At 41.4% G+C, this 27,194-nt stretch overlaps 1 protein-coding gene across 6 annotated transcripts; it reads left to right on the top strand.

Annotated features, from left to right (window-relative positions):
• The first annotated feature begins 307 nt into the window (after nucleotides 1–307).
• On the top strand, nucleotides 308–25,391 carry MBD-like (methyl-CpG-binding domain protein 2). 6 transcript variants are annotated; one of them, XM_070103373.1, is made up of 8 exons: nucleotides 308–356; nucleotides 1,764–2,028; nucleotides 6,300–6,452; nucleotides 6,843–6,990; nucleotides 14,606–14,734; nucleotides 15,865–15,981; nucleotides 23,384–23,518; nucleotides 24,964–25,391. In XM_070103373.1, exons 2-7 carry the CDS (start codon nucleotides 1,907–1,909, stop codon nucleotides 23,480–23,482), a joined length of 768 nt encoding a protein of 255 aa, XP_069959474.1. In that variant the 5' UTR covers nucleotides 308–356; nucleotides 1,764–1,906; the 3' UTR covers nucleotides 23,483–23,518; nucleotides 24,964–25,391. The 6 variants fall into 6 exon arrangements, with proteins under 6 accessions (XP_069959474.1, XP_069959472.1, XP_069959473.1 ...); XM_070103371.1 differs by having other exon boundaries at nucleotides 23,384–25,391; XM_070103372.1 differs by having other exon boundaries at nucleotides 355–491; nucleotides 23,384–25,391.
• The last annotated feature ends 1,803 nt before the right edge of the window (nucleotides 25,392–27,194 follow it).

A 27,194-nucleotide genomic window follows, 5' to 3' on the forward strand; every position in this document is an offset into this window, starting at 1 on the left:
AATAATTATTTTATGACTTTACGACGCAAAGCACTTCATGTATTTAAGATAATAATACATTTTTTAATTATTGTATATTGTAAAATTCTCTCTATGAAAGCCTAGATGAAAAAGTTTTCAAAGATGAAGACTAAGTCAAAACCACTGACATTCTGATAAATAAAAGAGAATTAATATAAAACCCAACTATAGTTGTGTTTTTAGTTAACATAATTATAAATTTACACTGGAACACACATTTACATAATTAAGTTGATGGTTATGTAGTTACAAGTGTGGTATATATGAAGATAATAATAAGAATATAGTGTAGGTCCCTGGAGGATCAGCGTGGGTCGTAAACAAACTTTAATGAAGTAAATAACATAAAAGTCACAATAATGTGACTGCAACAATACACATATAACTGGCACATAGGAGAGAGGAGCTTACCACGACGTTTCGGTCCTATTTGAACCATTTACAGTCACACTAACAGGAAGGACAGAAGTGTTTGTTACTTCATTATTATCACTTCTGTACTCAATATTATGTCCAACTGTCATCTCTACTACACTCGTAATCTCACTTTTGCTCAAGTTTGTCTCTCATTGTAATCTTGTGTCTCATTGTAATCTTATCTCATTGTAATCTTGTGTCTCATTGTAATCTTGTCTCATTGTAATCTTGTCTCATTGTAATCTTGTATCTCATTGTAATCTTGTATCTCATTGTTATCTTGTATCTCATTGTTATCTTGTATCTCATTGTAATCTTGTCTCATTGTAATCTTGTCTCATTGTAATCTTGTGTCTCATTGTAATCTTGTGTCTCATTGTAATCTTGTGTCTCATTGTAATCTTGTCTCATTGCAATCTTTTGTCTCATTGTAATCTTGTATCTCATTGTTATCTTGTATCTCATTGTAATCTTGTGTCTCATTGTTATCTTGTTTATGGCGTGAGTTCTCATCAAGGACCCCAATGGGAATAAGTCACTGACTTTTTTTGGGTCATCCTAGGTAATCTACACATATGTTACTATGTATGATCATTTATGTAACTGTTTTTATATGTACCTGTACCTGAATAAACTTACTTACCTTTCAGTACCTTGGAACAAACCTAAGCTTGAAGAATGAGACACTTGTGAAACATTTAGGATTCTTTATTGGGGAAAGGCTTCGGCAGCCAGTGGCTTCTTCAGTCCAGTGTTAAGAAGAACGGTGGAAGCAGAGAAGTGTGAGGTAATCAATCCCTCAAACTGAACATGTTGACTCCTGGCTGATGGACTGATTACCTCACACTCCTCTTCTTGGACTGAAGAAGTCACTGGCTGGTGAAATAAAAATTAGTATAGAATTAAAAAACCTGTTAACCTCAATGGAAGGATAACTTCCATGTAACAGACTCATTTTAAGAGACTTTCTTTCAACAAACTTTCCATGTATTAGACATTCCATATAAGACACATTTTCCTTAAGACAGACTTTTCATATAACAGACCTTCCATGTAACAAATATTTCATGTAACAATTCTTCCATGTAACAACTTTCCATGTAACAGACTTTCCATGTAATAAATCTTCTGTGTAACAGAATCCATGTAACATCTTCCATGTAACTTATCTTGTATGTAACATACCTTCCATGTAAGAAACCATGTAATACAGTAATGGAATTGAGAAATTAAATTTTCTTGTATAGTCATGGCTCTGTAAAGGGGACATTTTATGATGATATATGAGGATATCCCCACTAACCTTTTCTTTTTCTTTCATTCAGATAGTATAGGCATTTTCAACCCCCAGATGCTAAGAGGTTCAATATAGCTTACACTGTTGTGGGTTTTGACTACAAGTGCACCAACACCATTTATCTCATCGAAGAGCATATAACTTTACAAAAACCTCATCACCACGGTCAACATGTCTGTTCACATAGAGAAGCGACGCTATGACTGCTCGGCATTACCAAAAGGCTGGAAGAGAGAAGAAGTACTAAGAAAAACAGGCCTAACCTCAGGAAAAGTTGATGTATACTACTATAGGTGATAAATACTTTTCTATCTGTTATTGATTTGCTGAATTATCAGTTTAAATACAGTAAAATTTTCCTTCAGTAGAATACCTTCTAATGTATTTGTGTATGTAAATTAGCTTATGCAATGTGTGTCAATCACTGTAGAGTAGCTGTGGATGTCTTCAATTTGCCACTTGCAGAAATATATACAAAGCTACTGAAAATATAAATATGTATTAGGGGTCTCTCTCTATTATATGCTTATGAAAATCCAGCACAAAGATCTAATAAAAAGATCAATGCTTCTATTTTTAATGTAATCCCAGACAAGAAAGGCTGATATTTTACTGTCTTGTCATATCTTGAGTGTGGTAAATAATCACAGTACTCTGCCTCATTTATAGTGAGTTCCTTCCTGCATGTACACAGTCAGTGGGGCAAATCTGCCATCAATCAACACACATTTGCAGATAGTTCTGCTGCAACTAGAGCAGTCCCTGGACACCTGTGGTTACAGTATACAACTCTATGCAGGGTGTATATTCCATGTGTAGAGGAGAGAGAGAGATTTTGGGAAATGTTGAGTGAATGCGTGGGGAGTTTTGAATCAAGTGTGAGAGTAATGGTGGTTGGGGATTTCAATGCTAAAGTGGGTAAAAATGTTATGGAGGGAGTAGTAGGTAAATTTGGGGTGCCAGGGGTAAATGTAAATGGGGAGCCTTTAATTGAGCTATGTGTAGAAAGAAATTTGGTAATAAGTAATACATATTTTATGAAAAAGAGGATAAATAAATATACAAGGTATGATGTAGCACGTAATGAAAGTAGTTTATTAGATTATGTATTGGTGGATAAAAGGTTGATGGGTAGGCTCCAGGATGTACATGTTTATAGAGGGGCAACTGATATATCGGATCATTATTTAGTTGTAGCTACAGTTAGAGTAAGAGGTAGATGGGAAAAGAGGAAGGTGGCAACAACAAGTAAGAGGGAGGTGAAAGTGTATAAACTAAGGGAGGAGGAAGTTCGGGCGAGATATAAGCGACTATTGGCAGAGAGGTGGGATAGTGCAAAGATGAGTAATGGGGGGGTTGAAGAGGGTTGGAATAGTTTTAAAAATGCAGTATTAGAATGTGGGGCAGAAGTTTGTGGTTATAGGAGGGTGGGTGCAGGAGGAAAGAGGAGTGATTGGTGGAATGATGAAGTAAAGGGTGTGATAAAAGAGAAAAAGGTAGCTTATGAGAGGTTTTTACAAAGCAGAAGTGTTATAAGAAGAGCAGAATATATGGAGAGTAAAAGAAAGGTAAAGAGAGTGGTGAGAGAGTGCAAAAGGAGAGCAGATGATAGAGTGGGAGAGGCACTGTCAAGAAATTTTAATGAAAATAAGAAAAAATTTTGGAGTGAGTTAAACAAGTTAAGAAAGCCAAGGGAAAATATGGATTTGTCAGTTAAAAACAGAGTAGGGGAGTTAGTAGATGGGGAGATGGAGGTATTAGGTAGATGGCGAGAATATTTTGAGGAACTTTTAAATGTTAAGGAAGAAACAGAGGCAGTAATTTCATGCACTGGTCAGGGAGGTATACCATCTTTTAGGAGTGAAGAAGAGCAGAATGTAAGTGTGGGGGAGGTACGTGAGGCATTACGTAAAATGAAAGGGGGTAAAGCAGCTGGTACTGATGGGATCATGACAGAAATGTTAAAAGCAGGGGGGGATATAGTGTTGGAGTGGTTGGTACTTTTGTTCAATAAATGTATGAAAGAGGGGAAGGTACCTAGGGATTGGCGGAGAGCATGTATAGTCCCTTTATATAAAGGGAAAGGGGACAAAAGAGACTGTAAAAATTATAGAGGAATAAGCTTACTGAGTATACCAGGAAAAGTGTACGGTAGGGTTATAATTGAAAGAATTAGAGGTAAGACAGAATGTAGGATTGCGGATGAGCAAGGAGGTTTCAGAGTGGGTAGGGGATGTGTAGATCAAGTGTTTACATTGAAGCATATATGTGAACAGTATTTAGATAAAGGTAGGGAAGTTTTTATTGCATTTATGGATTTAGAAAAGGCATATGATAGAGTGGATAGAGGAGCAATGTGGCAGATGTTGCAAGTATATGGAATAGGTGGTAAGTTATTAAATGCTGTAAAGAGTTTTTATGAAGATAGTGAGGCTCAGGTTAGGGTGTGTAGAAGAGAGGGAGACTATTTCCCGGTAAAAGTAGGTCTTAGACAGGGATGTGTAATGTCACCATGGTTGTTTAATATATTTATAGATGGGGTTGTTAAGGAAGTAAATGCTAGGGTGTTTGGGAGAGGGGTGGGATTAAATTATGGGGAATCAAATTCAAAATGGGAATTGACACAGTTACTTTTTGCTGATGATACTGTGCTTATGGGAGATTCTAAAGAAAAATTGCAAAGGTTAGTGGATGAGTTTGGAAATGTGTGTAAAGGTAGAAAGTTGAAAGTGAACATAGAAAAGAGTAAGGTGATGAGGGTGTCAAATGATTTAGATAAAGAAAAATTGGATATCAAATTGGGGAGGAGGGGTATGGAAGAAGTGAATGTTTTCAGATACTTGGGAGTTGACGTGTCGGCGGATGGATTTATGAAGGATGAGGTTAATCATAGAATTGATGAGGGAAAAAAGGTGAGTGGTGCGTTGAGGTATATGTGGAGTCAAAAAACGTTATCTATGGAGGCAAAGAAGGGAATGTATGAAAGTATAGTAGTACCAACACTCTTATATGGGTGTGAAGCTTGGGTGGTAAATGCAGCAGCGAGGAGACGGTTGGAGGCAGTGGAGATGTCCTGTTTAAGGGCAATGTGTGGTGTAAATATTATGCAGAAAATTCGGAGTGTGGAAATTAGGAGAAGGTGTGGAGTTAATAAAAGTATTAGTCAGAGGGCAGAAGAGGGGTTGTTGAGGTGGTTTGGTCATTTAGAGAGAATGGATCAAAGTAGAATGACATGGAAAGCATATAAATCTATAGGGGAAGGAAGGCGGGGTAGGGGTCGTCCTCGAAAGGGTTGGAGAGAGGGGGTAAAGGAGGTTTTGTGGGTAAGGGGCTTGGACTTCCAGCAAGCGTGCGTGAGCGTGTTAGATAGGAGTGAATGGAGACGAATGGTACTTGGGACCTGACGATCTGTTGGAGTGTGAGCAGGGTAATATTTAGTGAAGGGATTCAGGGAAACCGGTTATTTTCATATAGTCGGACTTGAGTCCTGGAAATGGGAAGTACAATGCCTGCACTTTAAAGGAGGGGTTTGGGATATTGGCAGTTTGGAGGGATATGTTGTGTATCTTTATATGTGTATGCTTCTAGACTGTTGTATTCTGAGCACCTCTGCAAAAACAGTGATAATGTGCAAGTGTGGTGAAAGTGTTGAATGATGATGAAAGTATTTTCTTTTTGGGGATTTTCTTTCTTTTTTGGGTCACCCTGCCTCGGTGGGAGACGGCCGACTTGTTGAAAAAAAAAAAAAAAAAAAAAAAAAATTTCAACTTTCTGTTCTGTCTACCCTATCTTTCAATTATGACTCACAAAATCATAATAACACAATTGCAAATAAACTACTGAATGAGTGGCTTATACACTGGCCTGAAGTTTTATGACTCGCTCACCATGGGTTCAGATCTCACCCATTCCATTTTTTTTTTTTTTTGTCAATTAAGAGTTTGTGGAGGAAGAGTTTGGAGAAGGAATGAGAAATTGGATTGGGAGGGAAGGGGGGAGTTTAGAGTGGATAGGAATTTGGAAAAAAGTGTTTGGTGCGATGGATGGATTAAGAAAATTTTTTTTTTCTTTTCCTTCTGTCATGTCCTTTCTCCATTTACTTTCTTTGCTCCCAGCCTGCCCCTCTCCCTCTTTCTCGCCCAATATTTTTTTCCCATAATTTCTCCCCATTTTTCCATCCATTTTTTTTTCTACCTTACCTTTTACTACTCCCACTATCTCCCCCCCCCTGCCTCACTATTTGATGTTATTTTGCAAAATAAATTAAAATATTTTACCACACCAGTGGACCTGACTAGTAAAGTGAGAGGAGGCATGAGGTGAAGTATAGCAATTATTAACCACACCCCAGATATGACAAAACAGTGAAATACTGTTTCTGGATTTCACTCAAAGGATTCATCCAAATAAGAGCAAAAATTATTCATATCAGTGAGATTCCAATTTAGGTTTTTCTGCAGTTTGGAAGTTGCTGTGCACACAGTATTCTAAGAAATACTCTAAACTATTATTGTACATTATTTAGATTGTGCACAAAAATCTAAGTGTTTATTATTATTTTTAGCCCCAGTGGAAAAAAATTTCGGAGTAAGCCCCAGTTGACACGCTACCTTGGAGATTCAGTGGATCTATCTTCATTTGACTTTCGAACAGGAAAAGTCAATCCTATGCTTGCAAGAAAAAACAAAAAACCAAGAGGGACATTATTTGATTATAGGTGAGGTGATATTAGTTTAGTGTATGCCTGAAATGTTACCATTTATACCCTATACTACTGTATGCAATTATGTATTGAATTTATATGTACATGAAAACTTGTACAGGGGGTCCCTAGCAAGTGAAAAAGTTACACTTCTAACTTACAAATGAGTTGCTTGTAACTCAGAATCCGTTTGCTTTAGAAAACAGTATGGTACAAAGATGGTTGCGTCACACAAGTTCATAATTGTTTACTATTAATTATAAAACAGTTTTGATATTTCTTATGGACCTCATTCATAAGTGCGGACGTTAGTAAATGAGGTGTTCACAAGTAGTGTACCCAGTCCCTGTAGTCTTTATCCTAAGGTAAAATAAAAAAAATAATTTTTTTCTCTTATGACACCAGTCGTGGGATGCGTAATGATGCTTCCTTAGTGCCTCCTATCCGCCAAACTGCCTCAATATTCAAGCAACCAGTTACAGTCATAAAAACTCAACCATCAAGTAAGGTGAAAACGGATATGAAGCATGGGTCACAGGATAAACCAAAGCAGGTAAAATGTTCACCTAGTGTTTATTGCCATTTATTTGTCATATTAAGGCAAATCCACCTGGACACCACTTTGGCATATTTTTGTACAGTGTAGTCTTTTGGTGAGCTGTGGAGACAAAGAACTTTGTCCATGAAAGCAAAGAGGGGAATGTATGAGAGTATAGTTGTACCAACACTCTTGTATGGGTGTGAAGCATGGGTGATGAATGTTGCAATGAGAAGGCTGGAGGTAGTGGAGATGTCATGTCTTGAGAGCAATGTGTGGTGTGAATATCATGCAAAGAATTCGTAGTTTGGAAATCAGGAGGTGTGGGATTACCAAAACTATTATCCAGAGGGCTGAGGAGGGGTTGTTGAGGTGGTTCGGACATGTAGAGAGAATGGAACAAAACAGAATGACTTCGAGAGTGTAAAATCTGTAGTGGAGGGAAGGCGGGGTAGGGGTCAGCCTAGGAAGAGTTGGAGGGAGGGGGTAAAAGAAGTTTTGTGTGTGAGGGGCTTGGACTTCCAGCAAGCATGCATGAGCGTATTTGATAGGATTGAATGGAGACAAATGGTTTTTAATACTTGACGTGCTGTTGGAGTGTGAGTAAAGTAACATTTATGAAGGAATTCAGGGAAACCGTCGAACCGGACTTGAGTCCTGGAGATGGGAAGTACAGTGTCTGCATTCTGAAGGAGGGGTGTTAATGTTGCAGTTTTATAAATGTAATGTAAAGCACCCCTCTGGCAAGACAGTGATGGAGTGAATGATGAAAGTTTTTCTTTTTTGGGCCACCCTGCCTTGGTGGGAATCAGTTGATGTGTTAATAAAAAAAAAAAATCTAATTTTTTAACACTATCACTTTCTCACCAAGGAAGGACAACTCAAACAACTGATTAACCATCACACTTCCGATCTGTTTTAACAGATCATTTGTAATTCAAATGATCTGCTAAACCAAAACATCCTCACCTATTCCCTATTCTTCAAAGTGCAAGTACAAGTTGGCCCTGGTTGTACAGCAGGTAGGTTCCAGGCTACTGCTGTAAAGTGAAACAGGCTTTTTTTCACTTTCAAATGCATATAAAACCCTCGTGACATGTTTACACTATCATATATTAAGTGATCAATAGAGCTAAGCTTAAAAAATGCATATACAGTACACACATTGTTTACCTTAAAATATTTTCATCCTTAGCTTATAATGAGTGGTGAATACTGTATTACGTGGCTTATAAGACTTGTTTTAGTTTCAGTGGCTCGACATCAGATGTAACTGGGAGAGCTATAGCCCACCCCAAACTTATAGCTCCTGTCACTGACCTTCAGTTTATAGGACGCAGGATGGTTTTTGGAGACATTATTTTTTTTTTTTTTTTATCACACTGGTCGATTCCCACCAAGGCAGGGTGGCCCGAAAAAGAAAAACTTTCACCATCATTCACTCCATCACTGTCTTGCCAGAAGGGTGCTTTACACTACAGTTTTTAAACTGCAACATTAACACCCCTCCTTCAGAGTGCAGGCACTGTACTTCCCATCTCCAGGACTCAAGTCCGGCCTGCCGGTTTCCCTGAACCCCTTCATAAATGTTACTTTGCTCACATTCCAACAGCACGTCAAGTATTAAAAACCATTTGTCTCCATTCACTCCTATCAAACACGCTCATGCATGCCTGCTGGAAGTCCAAGCCCCTCACACACAAAACCTTTACCCCCTCCCTCCAACCTTTCCTAGGCCGACTCCTACCCCGCCTTCCTTCCACTACAGACTGATACACTCTTGAAGTCACTCTGTTTCGCTCCATTCTCTCTACATGTCCGAACCACCTCAACAACCCTTCCTCAGCCCTCTGGACAACAGTTTTGGTAATCCCGCACCTCCTCCTAACTTCCAAACTACGAATTCTCTGCATTATATGGAAAAAAAATTATTCTAATAAGCTGTAAAATATGGTATATTTAATGTAAAAAGTCTGAGTAAATGAAGAATGGGTATACATCCTCTCTTCACTTAACAGTGGAGTTCCGTTCCTAAGACCACGTCTGTAAACGAATTTGTCGCTAAGCAAGGAGCATACTGTAATGGTAGTGGGTTTGTGTCAACCATCTTTGATATTGTTTTAATGTCACATTTGCACCATTTATAAACTTTTTAGTATATTTTTAAATGTTTATACAGTAGTGTACTGTATACTGTAATAAACAGAATACAAGAAATTAGCTCTAATATTATTTAGGTATGCACACTTGTCAGAGAGCCCGTCCTAAGTCCAAGTCGTCGGTAAACGAGTACGTTGCTCAGTGAGGAGAGGCTGTAATTGAAAACCATTGCATTAGCGTAATGCTGTAAAGTGGGGGCCCTCCTGTAATATATTTCTCACCTCCATAACTAAGTCCAGCTAAACTGTTTCTTTAATCAGCTTATACTGTTTCAGTCTTTTTACATAATTAAACTGTCACAACAACCTTTCTTCCATTCTGAAGAATGTTTCATACTGCCCCAGTTGTCAATTGTCTCTGTGCAGTAATTAGAGGTACAATATTTGTTATTGATCAGAGTTCTTGCTCTAAGAATTTTGACAACCATTACAATATAATTTTTTTACTAGTCCATTATATATATTAGATCATCCATTACCTAGTGCATCAAGGAAAAATTGTGCTTAATTTTAAAACTGCATAATTTTTTATGATCTTTATTGCTTGCAGATTCCTTTTCTTCATTATCTGTTCAGGTGCACTTAATAAACAGACTGCCAGATAATGTTAATTAATTTCTGAATAAGTGATCCCTGGATAATTGATATCTTTCTTTAAACACACCGGCCGTATCCCACCCAGGCAGGGTGGCCCAAAAAGAAAAACAAAAGTTTCTCTTTTCAAATTTAGTAATTTATACAGGAGAAGGGGTTACTAGCCCCTTGCTCCCGGCATTTTAGTCGCCTCTTACAACACGCATGGCTTACGGAGGAAGAATTCTGTTCCACTTCCCCATGGAGATAAGAGGAAATAAACAAGAATAAGAACTAGAAAGAAAATAGAAGAAAATCCAGAGGGGTGTGTATATATATATGTGCTTGTACATGTATGTACAGTGTGACCTAAGTGCAAGTAGAAGTAGCAAGACATACCTGAAATCTTGCATGTTCATGAGACAGAAAAAAGGACACCAGCAATCCTACCATCATGTAAAACAATTACAGGCTTTCGTTTTACACTCACTTGGCAGGACGGTAGTACCTCCCTGGGCGGTTGCTGTCTACCAACCTAGACAGCAACCACCCAGGGAAGTACTACCGTCCTGCCAGATGACTGTGAAACAAAAACCTGTAACTGTTTTGCATGATGGTAGGATTGCTGGTTTCTTTTTCTGTCTCATAAACATGCTAAGATAACAGGGATATCTTGCTACTCCTACTTACACTTTGGTCACACATCACAGACACGCACATGCATATATATATATATATACATACATCTAGGTTTTTCTCCTTTTTCTAAATAGCTCTTGTTCTTTTTTATTTCTTCTATTGTCCATGGGGAAGTGGAAAAGAATCTTTCCTCCGTAAGCCATGCGTGTCGTATGAGGCGACTAAAATGCCGGGAGCAATGGGCTAGTAACCCCTTCTCCTATATACAATTACTAAAAAAGAGAAGAAGAAAAACTTTATAAAACTGGGTTGCTTAAATGTGCGTGGATGTAGTGCGGATGACAAGAAACAGATGATTGCTGATGTTATGAATGAAAAGAAGTTGGATGTCCTGGCCCTAAGCGAAACAAAGCTGAAGGGGGTAGGAGAGTTTCAGTGGGGGGAAATAAATGGGATTAAATCTGGAGTATCTGAGAGAGTTAGAGCAAAGGAAGGGGTAGCAGTAATGTTAAATGATCAGTTATGGAAGGAGAAAAGAGAATATGAATGTGTAAATTCAAGAATTATGTGGATTAAAGTAAAGGTTGGATGCGAGAAGTGGGTCATAATAAGCGTGTATGCACCTGGAGAAGAGAGGAATGCAGAGGAGAGAGAGAGATTTTGGGAGATGTTAAGTGAATGTATAGGAGCCTTTGAACCAAGTGAGAGAGTAATTGTGGTAGGGGACTTGAATGCTAAAGTAGGAGAAACTTTTAGAGAGGGTGTGGTAGGTAAGTTTGGGGTGCCAGGTGTAAATGATAATGGGAGCCCTTTGATTGAACTTTGTATAGAAAGGGGTTTAGTTATAGGTAATACATATTTTAAGAAAAAGAGGATAAATAAGTATACACGATATGATGTAGGGCGAAATGACAGTAGTTTGTTGGATTATGTATTGGTAGATAAAAGACTGTTGAGTAGACTTCAGGATGTACATGTTTATAGAGGGGCCACAGATATATCAGATCACTTTCTAGTTGTAGCTACACTGAGAGTAAAAGGTAGATGGGATACAAGGAGAATAGAAGCATCAGGGAAGAGAGAGGTGAAGGTTTATAAACTAAAAGAGGAGGCAGTTAGGGTAAGATATAAACAGCTATTGGAGGATAGATGGGCTAATGAGAGCATAGGCAATGGGGTCGAAGAGGTATGGGGTAGGTTTAAAAATGTAGTGTTAGAGTGTTCAGCAGAAGTTTGTGGTTACAGGAAAGTGGGTGCAGGAGGGAAGAGGAGCGATTGGTGGAATGATGATGTAAAGAGAGTAGTAAGGGAGAAAAAGTTAGCATATGAGAAGTTTTTACAAAGTAGAAGTGATGCAAGGAGGGAAGAGTATATGGAGAAAAAGAGAGAAGTTAAGAGAGTGGTGAAGCAATGTAAAAAGAGAGCAAATGAGAGAGTGGGTGAGATGTTATCAACAAATTTTGTTGAAAATAAGAAAAAGTTTTGGAGTGAGATTAACAAGTTAAGAAAGCCTAGAGAACAAATGGATTTGTCAGTTAAAAATAGGAGAGGAGAGTTATTAAATGGAGAGTTAGAGGTATTGGGAAGATGGAAGGAATATTTTGAGGAATTGTTAAATGTTGATGAAGATAGGGAAGCTGTGATTTCGTGTATAGGGCAAGGAGGAATAACATCTTGTAGGAGTGAGGAAGAGCCAGTTGTGAGTGTGGGGGAAGTTCGTGAGGCAGTAGGTAAAATGAAAGGGGGTAAGGCAGCCGGGATTGATGGGATAAAGATAGAAATGTTAAAAGCAGGTGGGGATATAGTTTTGGAGTGGTTGGTGCAATTATTTAATAAATGTATGGAAGAGGGTAAGGTACCTAGGGATTGGCAGAGAGCATGCATAGTTCCTTTGTATAAAGGCAAAGGGGATAAAAGAGAGTGCAAAAATTATAGGGGGATAAGTCTGTTGAGTGTACCTGGTAAAGTGTATGGTAGAGTTATAATTGAAAGAATTAAGAGTAAGACGGAGAATAGGATAGCAGATGAACAAGGAGGCTTTAGGAAAGGTAGGGGGTGTGTGGACCAGGTGTTTACAGTGAAACATATAAGTGAACAGTATTTAGATAAGGCTAAAGAGGTCTTTGTGGCATTTATGGATTTGGAAAAGGCGTATGACAGGGTGGATAGGGGGGCAATGTGGCAGATGTTGCAAGTGTATGGTGTAGGAGGTAGGTTACTGAAAGCAGTGAAGAGTTTTTACGAGGATAGTGAGGCTCAAGTTAGAGTATGTAGGAAAGAGGGAAATTTTTTCCCAGTAAAAGTAGGCCTTAGACAAGGATGTGTGATGTCACCGTGGTTGTTTAATATATTTATAGATGGGGTTGTAAGAGAAGTAAATGCGAGGGTCTTGGCAAGAGGCGTGGAGTTAAAAGATAAAGAATCACACACAAAGTGAGAGTTGTCACAGCTGCTCTTTGCTGATGACACTGTGCTCTTGGGAGATTCTGAAGAGAAGTTGCAGAGATTGGTGGATGAATTTGGTAGGGTGTGCAAAAGAAGAAAATTAAAGGTGAATACAGGAAAGAGTAAGGTTATGAGGATAACAAAAAGATTAGGTGATGAAAGATTGAATATCAGATTGGAGGGAGAGAGTATGGAGGAGGTGAACGTATTCAGATATTTGGGAGTGGACGTGTCAGCGGATGGGTCTATGAAAGATGAGGTGAATCATAGAATTGATGAGGGAAAAAGAGTGGGTGGTGCACTTAGGAGTCTGTGGAGACAAAGAACTTTGTCCTTGGAGGCAAAGAGGGGAATGTATGAGAGTATAGTTTTACCAACGCTCTTATATGGGTGTGAAGCGTGGGTGATGAATGTTGCAGCGAGGAGAAGGCTGGAGGCAGTGGAGATGTCGTGTCTGAGGGCAATGTGTGGTGTGAATATAATGCAGAGAATTCGTAGTTTGGAAGTTAGGAGGAGGTGCGGGATTACCAAAACTGTTGTCCAGAGGGCTGAGGAAGGGTTGTTGAGGTGGTTCGGACATGTAGAGAGAATGGAGCGAAACAGAATGACTTCAAGAGTGTATCAGTCTGTAGTGGAAGGAAGGCGGGGTAGGGGTCGGCCTAGGAAGGGTTGGAGGGAGGGGGTAAAGGAGGTTTTGTGTGCGAGGGGCTTGGACTTCCAGCAGGCATGCGTGAGCGTGTTTGATAGGAGTGAATGGAGACAAATGGTTTTTAATACTTGACGTGCTGTTGGAGTGTGAGCAAAGTAACATTTATGAAGGGATTCAGGGAAACCGGCAGGCCGGACTTGAGTCCTGGAGATGGGAAGTACAGTGCCTGCACTCTGAAGGAGGGGTGTTAATGTTGCAGTTTAAAAACTGTAGTGTAAAGCACCCGTCTGGCAAGACAGTGATGGAGTGAATGATGGTGAAAGTTTTTCTTTTTCGGGCCACCCTGCCTTGGTGGGAATCGGCCGGTGTGATAATAAATAAAATTACCAAATTGAAAAGGAGGAACTTTCGTTTTTTCTTTTGGGCCACCCCGCCTCGGTGGGATACAGCCGGTACGTTGAAAGAAAGAAGATTTCTACAAAGTATACAAAGTATACAAAGTATATAGACCTAGAAGACATCAATTACATACTACTATAGAAAGCCACTCGTTATGCAGAGCATTTTGGGCAAATTTGGTCAATTTTGCCCTGGGATGTGACCCACACCAGTCAGCTAACACCCAGGTACCCATTTTATACTGATGGGTGAATATAGACAACCGGTGTAAGGAAACACGCCCAGTGTTTCAACCCTTACTGGGAATCAAACCTGGACCCTCACCGTGTGCAGTGAGAGCTTTTGGCACCAGGTCACGGGCCATCTTTGTGTTGATTTTGTCTATTTAAAAACATCCTACCATCTACGTAGTGAATGTTGCTCCGAGAACTCTGGCAGCCACCTAGGTGATTCCTACTAAAATATTTGTATCTCGTTTCTGGCTTCTTATCATTTTCAAAGAAACCGTATTTGATAAATTTAGCAACTCACTGAACTATTAATTCCGTCAAGTCAGTTATACATATCAGCTAACTATTAGAGATTGAGAATCTTTTTAATTTCTAGGGTTGCACCCCCATCACTAATGTGAATGTTGCATCAAACATGCCAGATGATTGAGGGGATGTGAACATTCTCATTGTAAAAGTAGTGTGGAAGCACAAATTTACCTTGAGATCTTGAGCTGCATGTATAATGAAACTGATAATACTTATATTGTTTTTAGCTGTTTTGGGAAAAGCGTTTACAAGGGCTGCAGGCTTTTGATGCTCAAACATCAGTCCTAAGGAATGTTGACCTACCAGCAGCACTGAAAGCTGTAGGACCAAATGTAGAAGACCAAACAGTATTGCAGGTGAGTTTGTTCACATTTGTTTATAATTCAGGCATAAAATAATTACTGTATTGCCTTTTTCCTATTTGTCTTTATGTTACTTTTCTTTTGAGTGTCATCATTTCCTTCCCATGTCCAAGTTTGGCAAAGTCTTAGACGTGAAAATGACATTCCAGGAGGAGGAAGAGGAGGACTAGGAGGAGGAGGAGGAGGAGGACTAGGAGGAGGAGGAGGAGGACTAGGAGGAGGAGGAGGACTAGGAGGAGGAGGAGGACTAGGACTAGGAGGAGGAGGAGGACTAGGACTAGGAGGAGGAGGAGGACTAGGACTAGGAGGAGGAGGAGGACTAGGAGGAGGAGGACTAGGAGGAGGAGGAGGACTAGGAGGAGGAGGAGGACTAGGAGGAGGAGGAGGACTAGGAGGAGGAGGAGGAGGACTAGGAGGAGGAGGAGGAGGAGGACTAGGAGGAGGAGGAGGACTAGGAGGAGGAGGAGGAGGACTAGGAGGAGGAGGACTAGGAGGAGGAGGAGGAGGACTAGGAGGAGGAGGAGGACTAGGAGGAGGAGGAGGACTAGGAGGAGGAGGAGGAGGAGGACTAGGAGGAGAACTAGGAGGAGAACTAGGAGGAGAAGGACTAGGAGGAGAAGGAGGAGGAGGAGGAGGAGGACTAGGAGGAGGACTAGGAGGAGGAGGAGGAGGACTAGGAGGAGGAGGAGGAGGACTAGGAGGAGGAGGAGGACTAGGAGGAGGAGGAGGACTAGGAGGAGGAGGAGGAGGACTAGGAAGAGGAGGAGGAGGAGGACTAGGAGGAGGAGGAGGAGGAGGACTATGAGGAGGAGGAGGAGGAGGACTAGGAGGAGGAGGACTAGGAGGAGGAGGAGGAGGAGGACAAGGAGGAGGAGGAGGAGGAGGACTAGGAGGAGGAGGAGGAGGAGGACTAGGAGGAGGAGGAGGAGGACTAGGAGGAGGAGGAGGAGGACTAGGAGGAGGAGGAGGAGGAGGACTAGGAGGAGGAGGAGGAGGACTAGGAGGAGGAGGAGGAGGAGAGCAAGCAAGCAAGCAAGCATGCATGCAAACAATCATGTGTTATTACATAGTGTAAACCGGTGAACAAGATTTTATTTACATTGGTTTAATTTGTTTATTTTCAGAGTGTAGCCACTGCCTTGCACTTATTTCCAGGCCCCATAACAGGGCAGACTGAAGCAAAACATTACCTTGAAAAAAACCCAGGAGTGTTTCTGAACCCATCACAGCCACTTGTCATTGTAAGTAATCTACGTAATTATAAACATAGTTTTAATAAGGTGAATTATAGTTCTGGCTTGTATATTGATTACAGCATAAGTATTACATTATTATTCTGCTTCACTGAGAATAAAATATATTTGTTTCCAATAAAAATATTTTGCATTTCATTGACTGAAAATTTTGTATTTGCTAGAAATGACAAAGAAAAGTTTTTGTTTAAAATCTTTTATGTCTAGCCTAGGAAATCTTTTTCTTTTTGGTAACATTTCTTGAGAGGACTGCTTTCCTAGACTCTCATAAAGATACTTTATCATCTTTCTTGAGAGGACTGCTTTCCTATTATTATAATCAAAAAGAAGCGCTAAGCCACAAGGGCTATACAGCGCTGCAGGGTACGGAAGGAAGCGAGGGTACTGGGTGGCAGAAGGGAGGAGGGATGATCAGTAGGTTACAGAAAACAGCGGGGCAGGGGATAGTACGGGGGTAGAGGGTAGCAAGAGATTGAAGTAGAAAGGGCTGAAGGTATCAGAATTTGTGAAGTAAGTCAGTTGTTGTCAAAAAGTCAATGAGAGAGTCCGGATGAAAGGTGGGTCCATCAGCGAGAAGGGAAGGTAAAGAGAGAGCAGCGGAGCGAAGACGACGACGGAGGTAAATTCTGCGTGCTCGTTGATAAAGTGGGCAGTCCAACAGAATGTGGCTGACTGATAATGGAGCTTGGCAATTCTCACAGAGAGGAGCAGGGTGCCTCTCCATTAGATATCCATGAGTAAGACGAGTATGGCCAATGCGAAGACGGGAGAGAGTAGTCTCCCAACCTCGACACTGGTGATAACAAGACGGCCAGTAACCTATACTTGGTTTAATAGATTGAAGTTTGTTGCCGAGCATAGCAGACTAACGTTGTTGCCAACGGGTGTGAAGGTGGGAAGATATTGCAGCAAAATAGTCCGTAAATGGAATACCTCTATATGAAACTGGCAGGTCATGTACTGCTGACCGCGCAGCAGTGTCTGCATGAGAATGAGAATGAGAGTGGAAGTGGTCAAGAAAAAGAGAGCGGGAAGCGGCCGTAGACAGTTGGGCTTTCGAGCAAGGGAGAGAGAAAGAACAGACTCGAACAGCTGGAACTTCCCAGGGGGGTAGGGAAAAGTGAGATGCTACATGAACATAGAAAGGTGGTAATTGAGGAGAAGACAAGAGCGAATGAAGGCGAAGAGAGAAGGGACGGAGTAAACAGGGGCGGCGAACAAATAAAGAATGTCTACTAATATCAGTGACCATTCTATAAATGGAAGGATTGCGGAGATCATGAGAGCATACATAGTAGTGAAGGCAATGGGCATCACGGCGACCGGATAAGGATGGAACGTTCGCTTTTGCATAGAGGCTCTCGACAGGGGAAGAGCGAAAAGCACCAAGGCATAAACGTAATCCTTGGTGATGAATGGGGTTAAGGCTAGAGAGAGTAGCAGGAGATGCTGCTGAATAGATCTGGTCACCATAATCAAGTTTCGATAAAATGAGGGTGGAATGTAGGCGAAGGAGGGTTCGACGATCAGCTCCCCATGAAAGATGAGCAAGGGTTTTAAGAAGGTTCAGCCGGCTGTGACAAGTTGCCTTCAGAGAGGTAATGTGAGGTTTCCAGGATAACCTACGGTCAAAGAGGAGGCCCAGAAACTTGACTGTATCACGTTCAGGGATACGGGAGCCATAGAGGTACAAAGGATGATCGGAGATGACAGAGCGTCTAGTGAAAGTAATTTAGTGGGTTTTAGTGCTGGAAAATTTAAACCCATGTGCGGTGGCCCAATTGGAAACACGGTTGACCGCATGCTGGAGAGAAACTGTAATGAGGTGACAGTCAGCGCCTGCACTGGCAATAGCGAAGTCATCAACATAGAGTGATGACCAAATATGTGATGGAAGACTAGAGGCCAAATCATTAATAGCAAGGAGAAAAAGTGTTGTGCTCAGAACACATCCCTGGGGGACACCTTCAGCTTGGATAAAGTCCGGGGAGAGCACATTATTAACCCGAACACGGAAATGCCTGTCAGTTAAAAAGTTCTTAAGGAAGGATGGTAGATTGCCTCGAAGGCCTAAGGAGTGGGCTTGGGCTAAAATATTATACCTCCGAGTTGTGTCATATGCCTTCTCAAGGTCAAAAAATATGGCAATAACTGAGTGGTTATTCGCAAAGGCATTACGAACATACGTATCCAAGCATAGTAAGGGGTCTATGGTAGAACGTCCCTTAGGAAAGCCATATTGATGAGTGGAGAGACTGTTGTGTGTCTCTAAATACCACACTAAACGTCTATTTACCAGGCGTTCCATCACTTTGCAAACTGCACTGGTAAGAGCAATGGGATGATAGTAGGAGGCTTCATGTTCCGTAGTGCCTGGTTTGCGGAAAGGGAGAACAATGGCAGATTTCCACAGCTGTGGAAGAACTCCTTGTGACCAAATAAGATTGTAAAGGCGTAATAGGACTGCAAGGGCTGTTGATGTAAATGTTGTAGCATACGAATATGAATGTCATCGAGCCCAGCTGCCGATGATCGGCAAGCTGAGAGTGTTGCCTCCATTTCTTGAAGTGTAAAAGGCACATTATACTGTTCTTCTCTGAGAGAAGAAAAGTCCAAGGGTGCTAACTCTTTGGCAGACTTTGAGGAAAGAAACGAGGGGCATAGATGGAGTCCCTGAGAAATACGGACCAGATGATTGCCAATTTCATTGGCAACATCTAGTGGGTTTGCTATATCAACACCGGCAACCCGCAGAACAGGAGCCGGGTCAGGAGAATATTTACCACTCAGTTTTCGTACTTTTTTCCAGACTGCACTCATAGAGGAAGCAGAGGTGATGGTGGAGACATAATCTCGCCAGCAAGTGCATTTAGCATCACGGATGACATGGCGAGCGATCGCACGCTTCTGCTTAAAATCAAGAAGTCTCTCCGTGGTTCTATTGTACCGGTACCTGCCCCATGCAGCGCGTTTCAAACGTACTGCACGAGCACAAGCAGGAGACCACCAAGGCACGCATTTCTGAGAATGCCTGCCCGAAGTTTGGGGTATACAACTAGAAGCGGCGGTTAAAACGGAGGACGAGAAGAGGTGTAAAAGCTCATCAATGGAGGACGAAGAAGGAACCTCTTTAAAAACAGTTAGGTGTGAGTAAAGGTTCCAATTTGCCTGATCAAATTGCCAGCGTGGGATGTGAAGAGGTGGTGAATATGAAGGGGAAGTAAGAATGATTAGGAAATGATCGCTGTCATGTAAGTCCGGGAGAACAGACCAAGTGAAGTCTAATGCGGCGGAGGAAGAGCAGACTGAGAGATCGATGCAAGAGAGAGTGTGAGTCCGAGGATCAAAATGGGTGTGAGTACCTGTATTTAAAACATGGAGGGGGCGGATGGCAAGAAAAGCCTCTAACTGAATGCCACGGGAATCACAGTGAGACCCCCCCAGAGGAAATGATGGGCATTAAAATCGCCAAGTAACAGAATCGGTGGCGGTAATGACGAAACAAGAAAGGCAATACCCGGAATAGATAATGCCCGAGAAGGAGAGAGATATAAAGAACAGAGTGTATACCACCTATGCAAGTGGATACGGGCTGCTGTGTAATGCAGCGAAGTACGAACAAATAGCTGATGGTACGGAATATCATTGCGTAGAAGAAGGGCACTTTCATTAAAGGTCCCATCAGGAAAAGGATCTGACGAATAAAATAAATTATAGCCTGAGATGGGAGAGATGACAGCAGAGTGTAATTTTGGTTCCTGTAAGCAAACACCAACAGGGGAAAACTGGGAGAGTAACATCTGAAGCTCACCCCGATTACCCCTGAGGCCGCGTATATTCCACTGTAAATAGGCCATGATTGGCAATGATAAAGATACTTGAAATCTGCAGGTAAGGGTTCCTAAGGACTAGAGGGGTTAGAAAAGTCCACATGCGGAGGCAGCGGAAAACATTCAAGCAGCGAAGGAACGGTGCGCTGTGAAGAAAGGAGTTATGCAGATGGAGGAGAGGAGAGAGAAGGAACAGAGGGTGGATCAGTGTCCATTGATGGTTTGGTCTCTGCAATATATTCAGAGATTGCTTCAAGTGTTTCGGAATTCAGAGACGTCGTATGGGAGACAATATTGGAGATGGTAGGGGAAGGATGAGTAAAGATTGGAACGGTAATGGACTGTACCAAGGTACGGGGGGGGGCGAAAGGGTGGAGGGAACTGGAGAAGAAGCGTGGAACGGGGCAGAAGAGGCAGAAACCTGGGAGGTGGCAGAAGAGGAAGAAACTTGGGAGGGAACAGGGGAGGTAGGTATAGTACGAGGAGGAGGAGGGTGAACCTCTACACTTGTAACAGAGCCAGCGAGAGGGGAAGAACCCGGTACAGAAACAGGGAAGGTAAAATGAGGAGGTGGAAGTAGGGAAGGAGGGGTTAAAGGACCTTTTTTTGACTTCTGAGCAGTAGAGGGATGATTGGGAGGTGTCGTACGAGGTCTTGTTGATACTGAGGCTTGTGAGGGAGAACACGAAGAAGCGTGAACAGACTGAGGCGTTGAAGTAGGGACGTCTGAGCCTAGGACAGCAAAAGAATTAGATACAGGAGTGACTATGGGAGAGGTAACCACAGAGGAGGCTGCAGAAGATGGGACCCCAGAAGTGGGGGGACGTTTTGAAACACGGGATTAAGAAACACGAGGTAGTCTCCCTTGGAGGCGGATTATTATTATTATAATCAAGGGGAAGCGCTAAACCCGGAGGATTATACAGCGCCTGGGGGAGGGGATGTGGAAGGCATTCAGGCTTAATTCGGGGAACTGGAGCACAGATCCAATTCCCTAAATCAAGAGCCCCTCACCAACATCAAGGAACCTTCCTTGAGGGGCTTGGAGGCGGAGATAAGAAACTGCCATGGCATAAGGGAGACCTGCCTCTTTGAGGTAACAGATTTCCTGCTCATTTAAGTAGACTTGGCAATGGCGAGAGTATGAAGGGTGAGCCTCATGACAATTAAGGCAAGAGGGAGGTCGATTGCAAGACGTATTAGAATGATCATTGGCACCACAGACTGGGCATTTGGCTATGGATCTGCAATATTTAGCTGGATGGCCAAATCGCCAGCAATTTCTACACTGCTGCGGTGTAAGGATCACCTTTCGAACTTGTAACCGATGTCCTGCCACATAAACTGAGGATGGGAGTTCACAGCTGTCAAAAGTTAAACGAGCCACATTGCTAGGGTATCGTCTCCGCCCGCGGGCAGGAAGAACGTAAGTGTCTACCTTGAGGACTGGGAGATCTTGGAGTTCCAGCTGTTCAAGAATGTCATTGCCACATGTCTGGAAATTTTGTTGAACTATGGTATGGGGCAGATTGACGGTACCACTACAAGAATTGAGGGAATGATGTTTTTCAATAGTGACAGGAACAGTATCTATATGGGAAAGAAGAGAAAGATCATGAGCTTGGGTAGCATTCTGTACAGTGATGATGCACGTACCACCGCTCTTAAGAGCATGAAAAGAAATATCTTTACCAACATGGCGTAGGAGTGCCTTGCCAATACTGTGGTCGGAAAGATAGGCGGTAGAGGAAGTCGGTCGTAAAGTGAAGAATTTAGTCCATTGTGCAGTCTGAAACTGAGCGTGGAAAGGGAATGCAGGATGTGTTGATCTTTTCCGAGAAGAACGAGAAGGTGGAGAAGTATCATCAGCAGGTAACTGTCGTTGGCGTTTAGGCGTGGGACCAGAATTGGTCTGACGCGGAATGGGCTGGCAATTCGAAAATTGCCGCACCGTAGAGGGAGAGGCTGGAAGCATAGTCAAAGGAGAGCGGAGGTTAGATAAATCAAAGGAGTCAGTCGAGACCTCAGTACCTGAAGCGGGTGAGGAAACAGCACTGGCAAGAGGTACAGAGGCATGAGGAGTGTCCGAAGAGTGGTCCAAAGACGAGGCGGGGTGCAGTATCAAGAAGGGGCCCGGGGGAATCAGGTTCATGGACTAGGGCTGCCATGGTTAGGTTACTTCTTTCTTTTTGTTTTTAAGAAAAAAAAATAAAATAAAAATAAAAAAAGAATAAAAAAAAGGGGGGACTGGGGAGGGATAGTTCCTAGGAGGAATGAAAGGGCCAGAAATCTCCCTCCGCGCCCAAGAGGACCTCAGCACCGCAAGTACCGTAGATGCAGCATGGAACCCGTGCCATACCCTACCCATCATGCCAGTAAACTAGCAATCCGGGATAGCAACCTCACATCTGCCGAGCTACCTCGGTGGACAAAAGAGAGGGCGGCCGGATATCCGCCACAAAGCATACCTCCTTCAGCCACCACCCCCGGAATCCGAAAGGTGGCTTCCAGAGATACACCCGTCGCCCGAAAGACATCCAAAGCCACTCTCCGGGATACCGGAGAGGGATCGGGACATCCCCTGGCGATCCAGATTCCACAGCAAACTATGCCACCGCCAAGAACCTCAACAGAATGGGATGGACCTTGGTACCCTTTCCCTTACCTAGGAACTAGTGCGCCTGTGGGAAAAATCCCAAAGGCCAAAAAGAGGAAGGGCAAAAGGGAGGGGTGGGGAGGGGGAGGAGGAAAGGGAAAAGGGGAGGATGGGATAGGGAAGGGGGATTGGGGGGTAATTAGGTTCGGTCTGAGGAAGGAGACCGACAGGTCTAATTCCTCAGACCAAGAGCCTCTTCACCACGCCAAGGAGCCCCCCTTGAAGAGGACTGCTTTCCTAGACTCTCATAAAGATACTTTATCATCTTTCTTGAGAGGACTGCTTTCCCAGACTCGTAAAAATACTCGAGCATTCTTTAGAGCACGACATGAAAACAATAAAGCAATTAAGAAATGGAGATATAGTAGTTGACAAACAATAAAAATAGGAATTGACCTTGTGTTTGTAAAAAAAAAAAAAATTGATGTATTACAGAAAGTAATAGCATAGAAATCAAGCCAAATATTTTTAAAGACTACTTAAACTGGCTAACTGGTTTCCCTGAATCCCTTCCCAAAATATTACTCTGCTCACACTCCAACAGCTTGTCAGGTCAAAAAAAACCATTGGTCTCCATTCACTCCTATGTAACATTCTCTCACATGTCTGCTGCATGTCCAGGCCCCTTACACACAAAACCTCTTTTACCCCCTCTGGCTGTCTCCCACTGAGGCAAGGTGATCCAAAAAAAAAAAAAAAAAAGAATCACTTTCACCATCATTTATAGTATCACTGTCTTTCAGTGGCATGCAGATATGACCGTTTAAATGTCACTTTAAACAGCAAATATCTCAACCCCTCATTTAGTAAAACTTGCATTTAACATAAATGTTGTACAAGTCAGTTAAATGGTGTAAATTTTGTTAAGCAGTACATGACAAATTAAATTAATTTGTTCTTTTAGTCGGTGCAGATTCAGAATGAAGACATAGCGCAGCAGGAGGAGAGGGTAGACCATGTACGTCATCAGCTGGAGAAGGCTCTGAAGGAACTAGAGCCTTGAACAATACATAACTGCAACATAAAAATACTGTATTAAGTATGTAGTTCTTTTCCTATATATTTATGTGAATCTCATGTGTAACTTGTATATTGGTGAAAATAAAAACATGGTGCAGTACCTGGAACATTATAGCAAAGGTCTGTGAACTGTGATTTGACACAGTCCATAATTTTGTAATTTCTTGTGTGCATAAAATTCATACAAGTCAGTGTGTAAAATGTTCACATAGTTTAATCTTTTATCATATCATTATACAGTAGTAAAAACCATGTTTATGTTAAGTGCTCACTCAACATAATATTCACATTAGAGAATGTGACTGGTACCTCAGCTTGCATGACATGAACACCTCTGTAGTTTGCACAACTTGTGAACCTAGATGCATGCTCTACCCCATTTTACTACAACTTTCGTTGCCTATTTCATCTCTGATTCATGCTAATCTGACTCTGAAATCAAATCTATAGGAAAACATTGGTGTTTAGCTATGTAACTCGAGGGTGTTGAGTTTAGTGTGAGGCTAGAGATCCAAAGTACTTGGGGTGAATATTATTTATTGGTTGGTTAGATTGGTGTTGGCAATCATTTCCTTTTAGAAAGAAAATCAGATACATCTAGAATGTAGAAAACCAATCACAATCCATGTGGCAGAGTTGCCCAGTGTATGTTGTAAGGTTGTGAAAGTTGAGGCACCTGGTAGAGGCTCAAGTGCCATACGAGCAAAAACAACTGACATGATTACCAAGTCATACAGTCTTATGCATCACTTAAGTACAGAGGTACCCTGAGCTGTGGCACCTAATGAGGTTTCAGGTCTCCTGGACTAAAATTTAGGTAAAAGGACACATACAACTAATGCAACATTTTATTGTGGCAACATTGCACTCTCCAGGATCTTTGTCAAGCCTGGAGAGCAAAACATTGCTGCAATAAAATGTCACATTAGTTGCCACAATAAGACATCACATTAGTTGCATCTGTGTCCTTTTACCTAACATTTTGTCGGTAATTACCCCACCTGGACTTAGAAATCTGATTTGTGATTGTGCCCTGGTTCTTTATTTTAGTTTATATAAAACCATCATTGCATAATTTATTTACTTAAACCAAGCAAAGTCTTCTGAATAAGGTGTTACAATTATAAAGATATTTTTGTATTTAAAAATATTTTATGGAATGCATTGAATTACAAACCAGATGATTATGAGTATGTAATGAGACATCTGAAATATTGCAAGTTCACAATGCTGTATAGAATGCTGTAAATTAATTTGGTAAGGAATATTACAGTGAATATCATTGTATTTAGAAACAAATTATTATCACTGGTATTATTACCAATATTATTATTATTATTATTATTATTGGTATTATTATTATTATTGGTATTATTATTATTACTGGTATTTTTATTATTATTATTTAGCCCCTTCTGTATACATTACTAAATGTAAAAGAAAGACTTTTGTTTTTCTTTTTAGGTCAGCCTCCCTCGGTAGGATACAGCTGGTGCGTTAAAAAAAAAAATTATTATTATGATGGGAATCACTGAACCCATACGAGTCTTACAACATCTGGAGAATGGGAGGCAATCTAGTTTGATCGAAGGAAATGGAAGGTAGCTCCAGTTCCCTAGATCAAGAGCCCTTCACCAGTGTCAAGGCACACTCCTTGAAGGGACAGTTTCTTTTTTAAGTGTTAGAGATATATAAATATATTTTATAAGGGAGATGTACAGTTTGAAGTCTTTGTTGTTAGTGTAACTATGTGAACTTAATACTGATTATTAGTTCATGATAAAACTTTATTGTCTGTCTTGTCTTTACTGTACTATGACCTCAGTATTATTGTTCATCTATTATTTAATTTGATATTGTAACAATAATAAAATATCAACAAATGATGGAAACCTATTTTTAATTTCTTATATTGGGAAAATGCCCTGTGTGCTACTTAGCTCTCTCTCTCACCTAATGTATATTACTGTGATCATTTGGTTGTCAAGATCATGCCACTTTTTTGTGGGACTTATAATGGGTTTAATGCAGAAATAGATGTCTTGGTGAGTTTGATAACCATAGGTATTAGAAGGCAAAAGTACACATTATTTAATAAGCTTGCTATTTAAAGGTTGTCTGGCTGACAGAAGTTAATATTTAAATTTTCAGAAATAATTATTTGTTTTTAACTCAACAGCTATCTCCTGCCAAGGTAGAGGGTATGTAAAGTAAAAGGACACAAGTGCAACTAATGTGACATTTTTATTGTGGCAACATTTCGCTCTCCAGGAGCTTTGTCAAGCCGTTACAAACAGTACATGGACACAGAGGGTGTATATAGGCTCAGAGTGAGGTGCAATACTAGTGGTAGTAGTAGTAGTAGTAATACAATACGTTAGAACAGTTAACTACAATTACTACTATTACCACAACATATATCACTACTACTACCACCACTAGTATTGTACCTCACTTTGAGCCTATATATACCCTCTGTGTCAATGTACTGTTTGTAACGGCTTGACAAAGCTCCTGGAGAGTGAAATGTTGCCACAATAAAAATGTCACATTAGTTGCACTTGTGTCCTTTTACTTTACATACTGTTGGTAATTCTACCAGCATTATTACAAGGTAGAGGGTGACCATAAGACAACGGTAGTCGGGAAATAAGGAGGGAGGGAGATCAGTGTTCATGCTGGTAGTCATCTATGTATTCAAAGATATGTAGTAACACATGTGTGTGTTGGTATTGATTACAAGTATTTGGTAACGAGAACAGTGAGGTAGTAGGTTGGAAGACAGCAACCACCCAGGGAAGTACTACCGTTCTGCCAGATTACTGTGAAACAGAAACCTGTAACTGTTTTACATAATGGTAGGATTGCTGGTGTCCTTTTCTGTCTCATAAACACGCTAGATAACAGGGATATCTTGCTACTCCTACTTACAGTTTGGTCACACTTCACAGACACGCACATGCATATATATATACATACATCTAGGTTTTTTCTCCTTTTTGTAAATAGCTCTTGTTCTTCTTTATTTCCTCTATTGTCCATGGGGAAGTGGAAAAGAATCTTTCCTCCGTAAGCCATGCGTGTCGTATGAGGCGACTAAAATGCCGGGAGCAATGGGCTAGTAACCCCTTCTCCTGTAAACATTTACTAAAAAAGAGAAGAAGAAAAACTTTATAAAATTGGGTTCGGACATGTAGAGAGAATGGAGCGAAACAGAATGACTTCAAGAGTGTATCAGTCTGTAGTGGAAGGAAGGCGGTGTAGGGGTCGGCCTAGGAAAGGTTGGAGGGAGGGGGTAAAGGAGGTTTTGTGTGCGAGGGGCTTGGACTTCTAGCTGGCATGCGTGAGTGTATTTGATAGGAGTGAATGGAGACAAATGGTTTTTAATACTTGACGTGCTGTTGGAGTGTGAGCAAAGTAACATTTATGAAGGGATTTAGGGAAACCGGCAGGCCGGACTTGAGTCCTGGAGATGGGAAGTGCAGTGCCTGCACTCTGAAGGAGGGGTGTTAATGTTGCAGTTTAAAAACTGTAGTGTAAAGCACCCTTCTGGCAAGACAGTGATGGAGTGAATGATGGTGAAAGTTTTTCTTTTTCGGGCCACCCTGCCTTGGTGGGAATCGGCCAGTGTGTTAATAAAAAAAAAAAACAGTGTTGATGAAATAAACCATACCATGGGTGGGGTTAGAACCTGC

This window comes from Cherax quadricarinatus, chromosome 85, assembly GCF_038502225.1.
Source record: "Cherax quadricarinatus isolate ZL_2023a chromosome 85, ASM3850222v1, whole genome shotgun sequence".
Lineage (NCBI taxonomy): Eukaryota > Metazoa > Arthropoda > Malacostraca > Decapoda > Parastacidae > Cherax > Cherax quadricarinatus.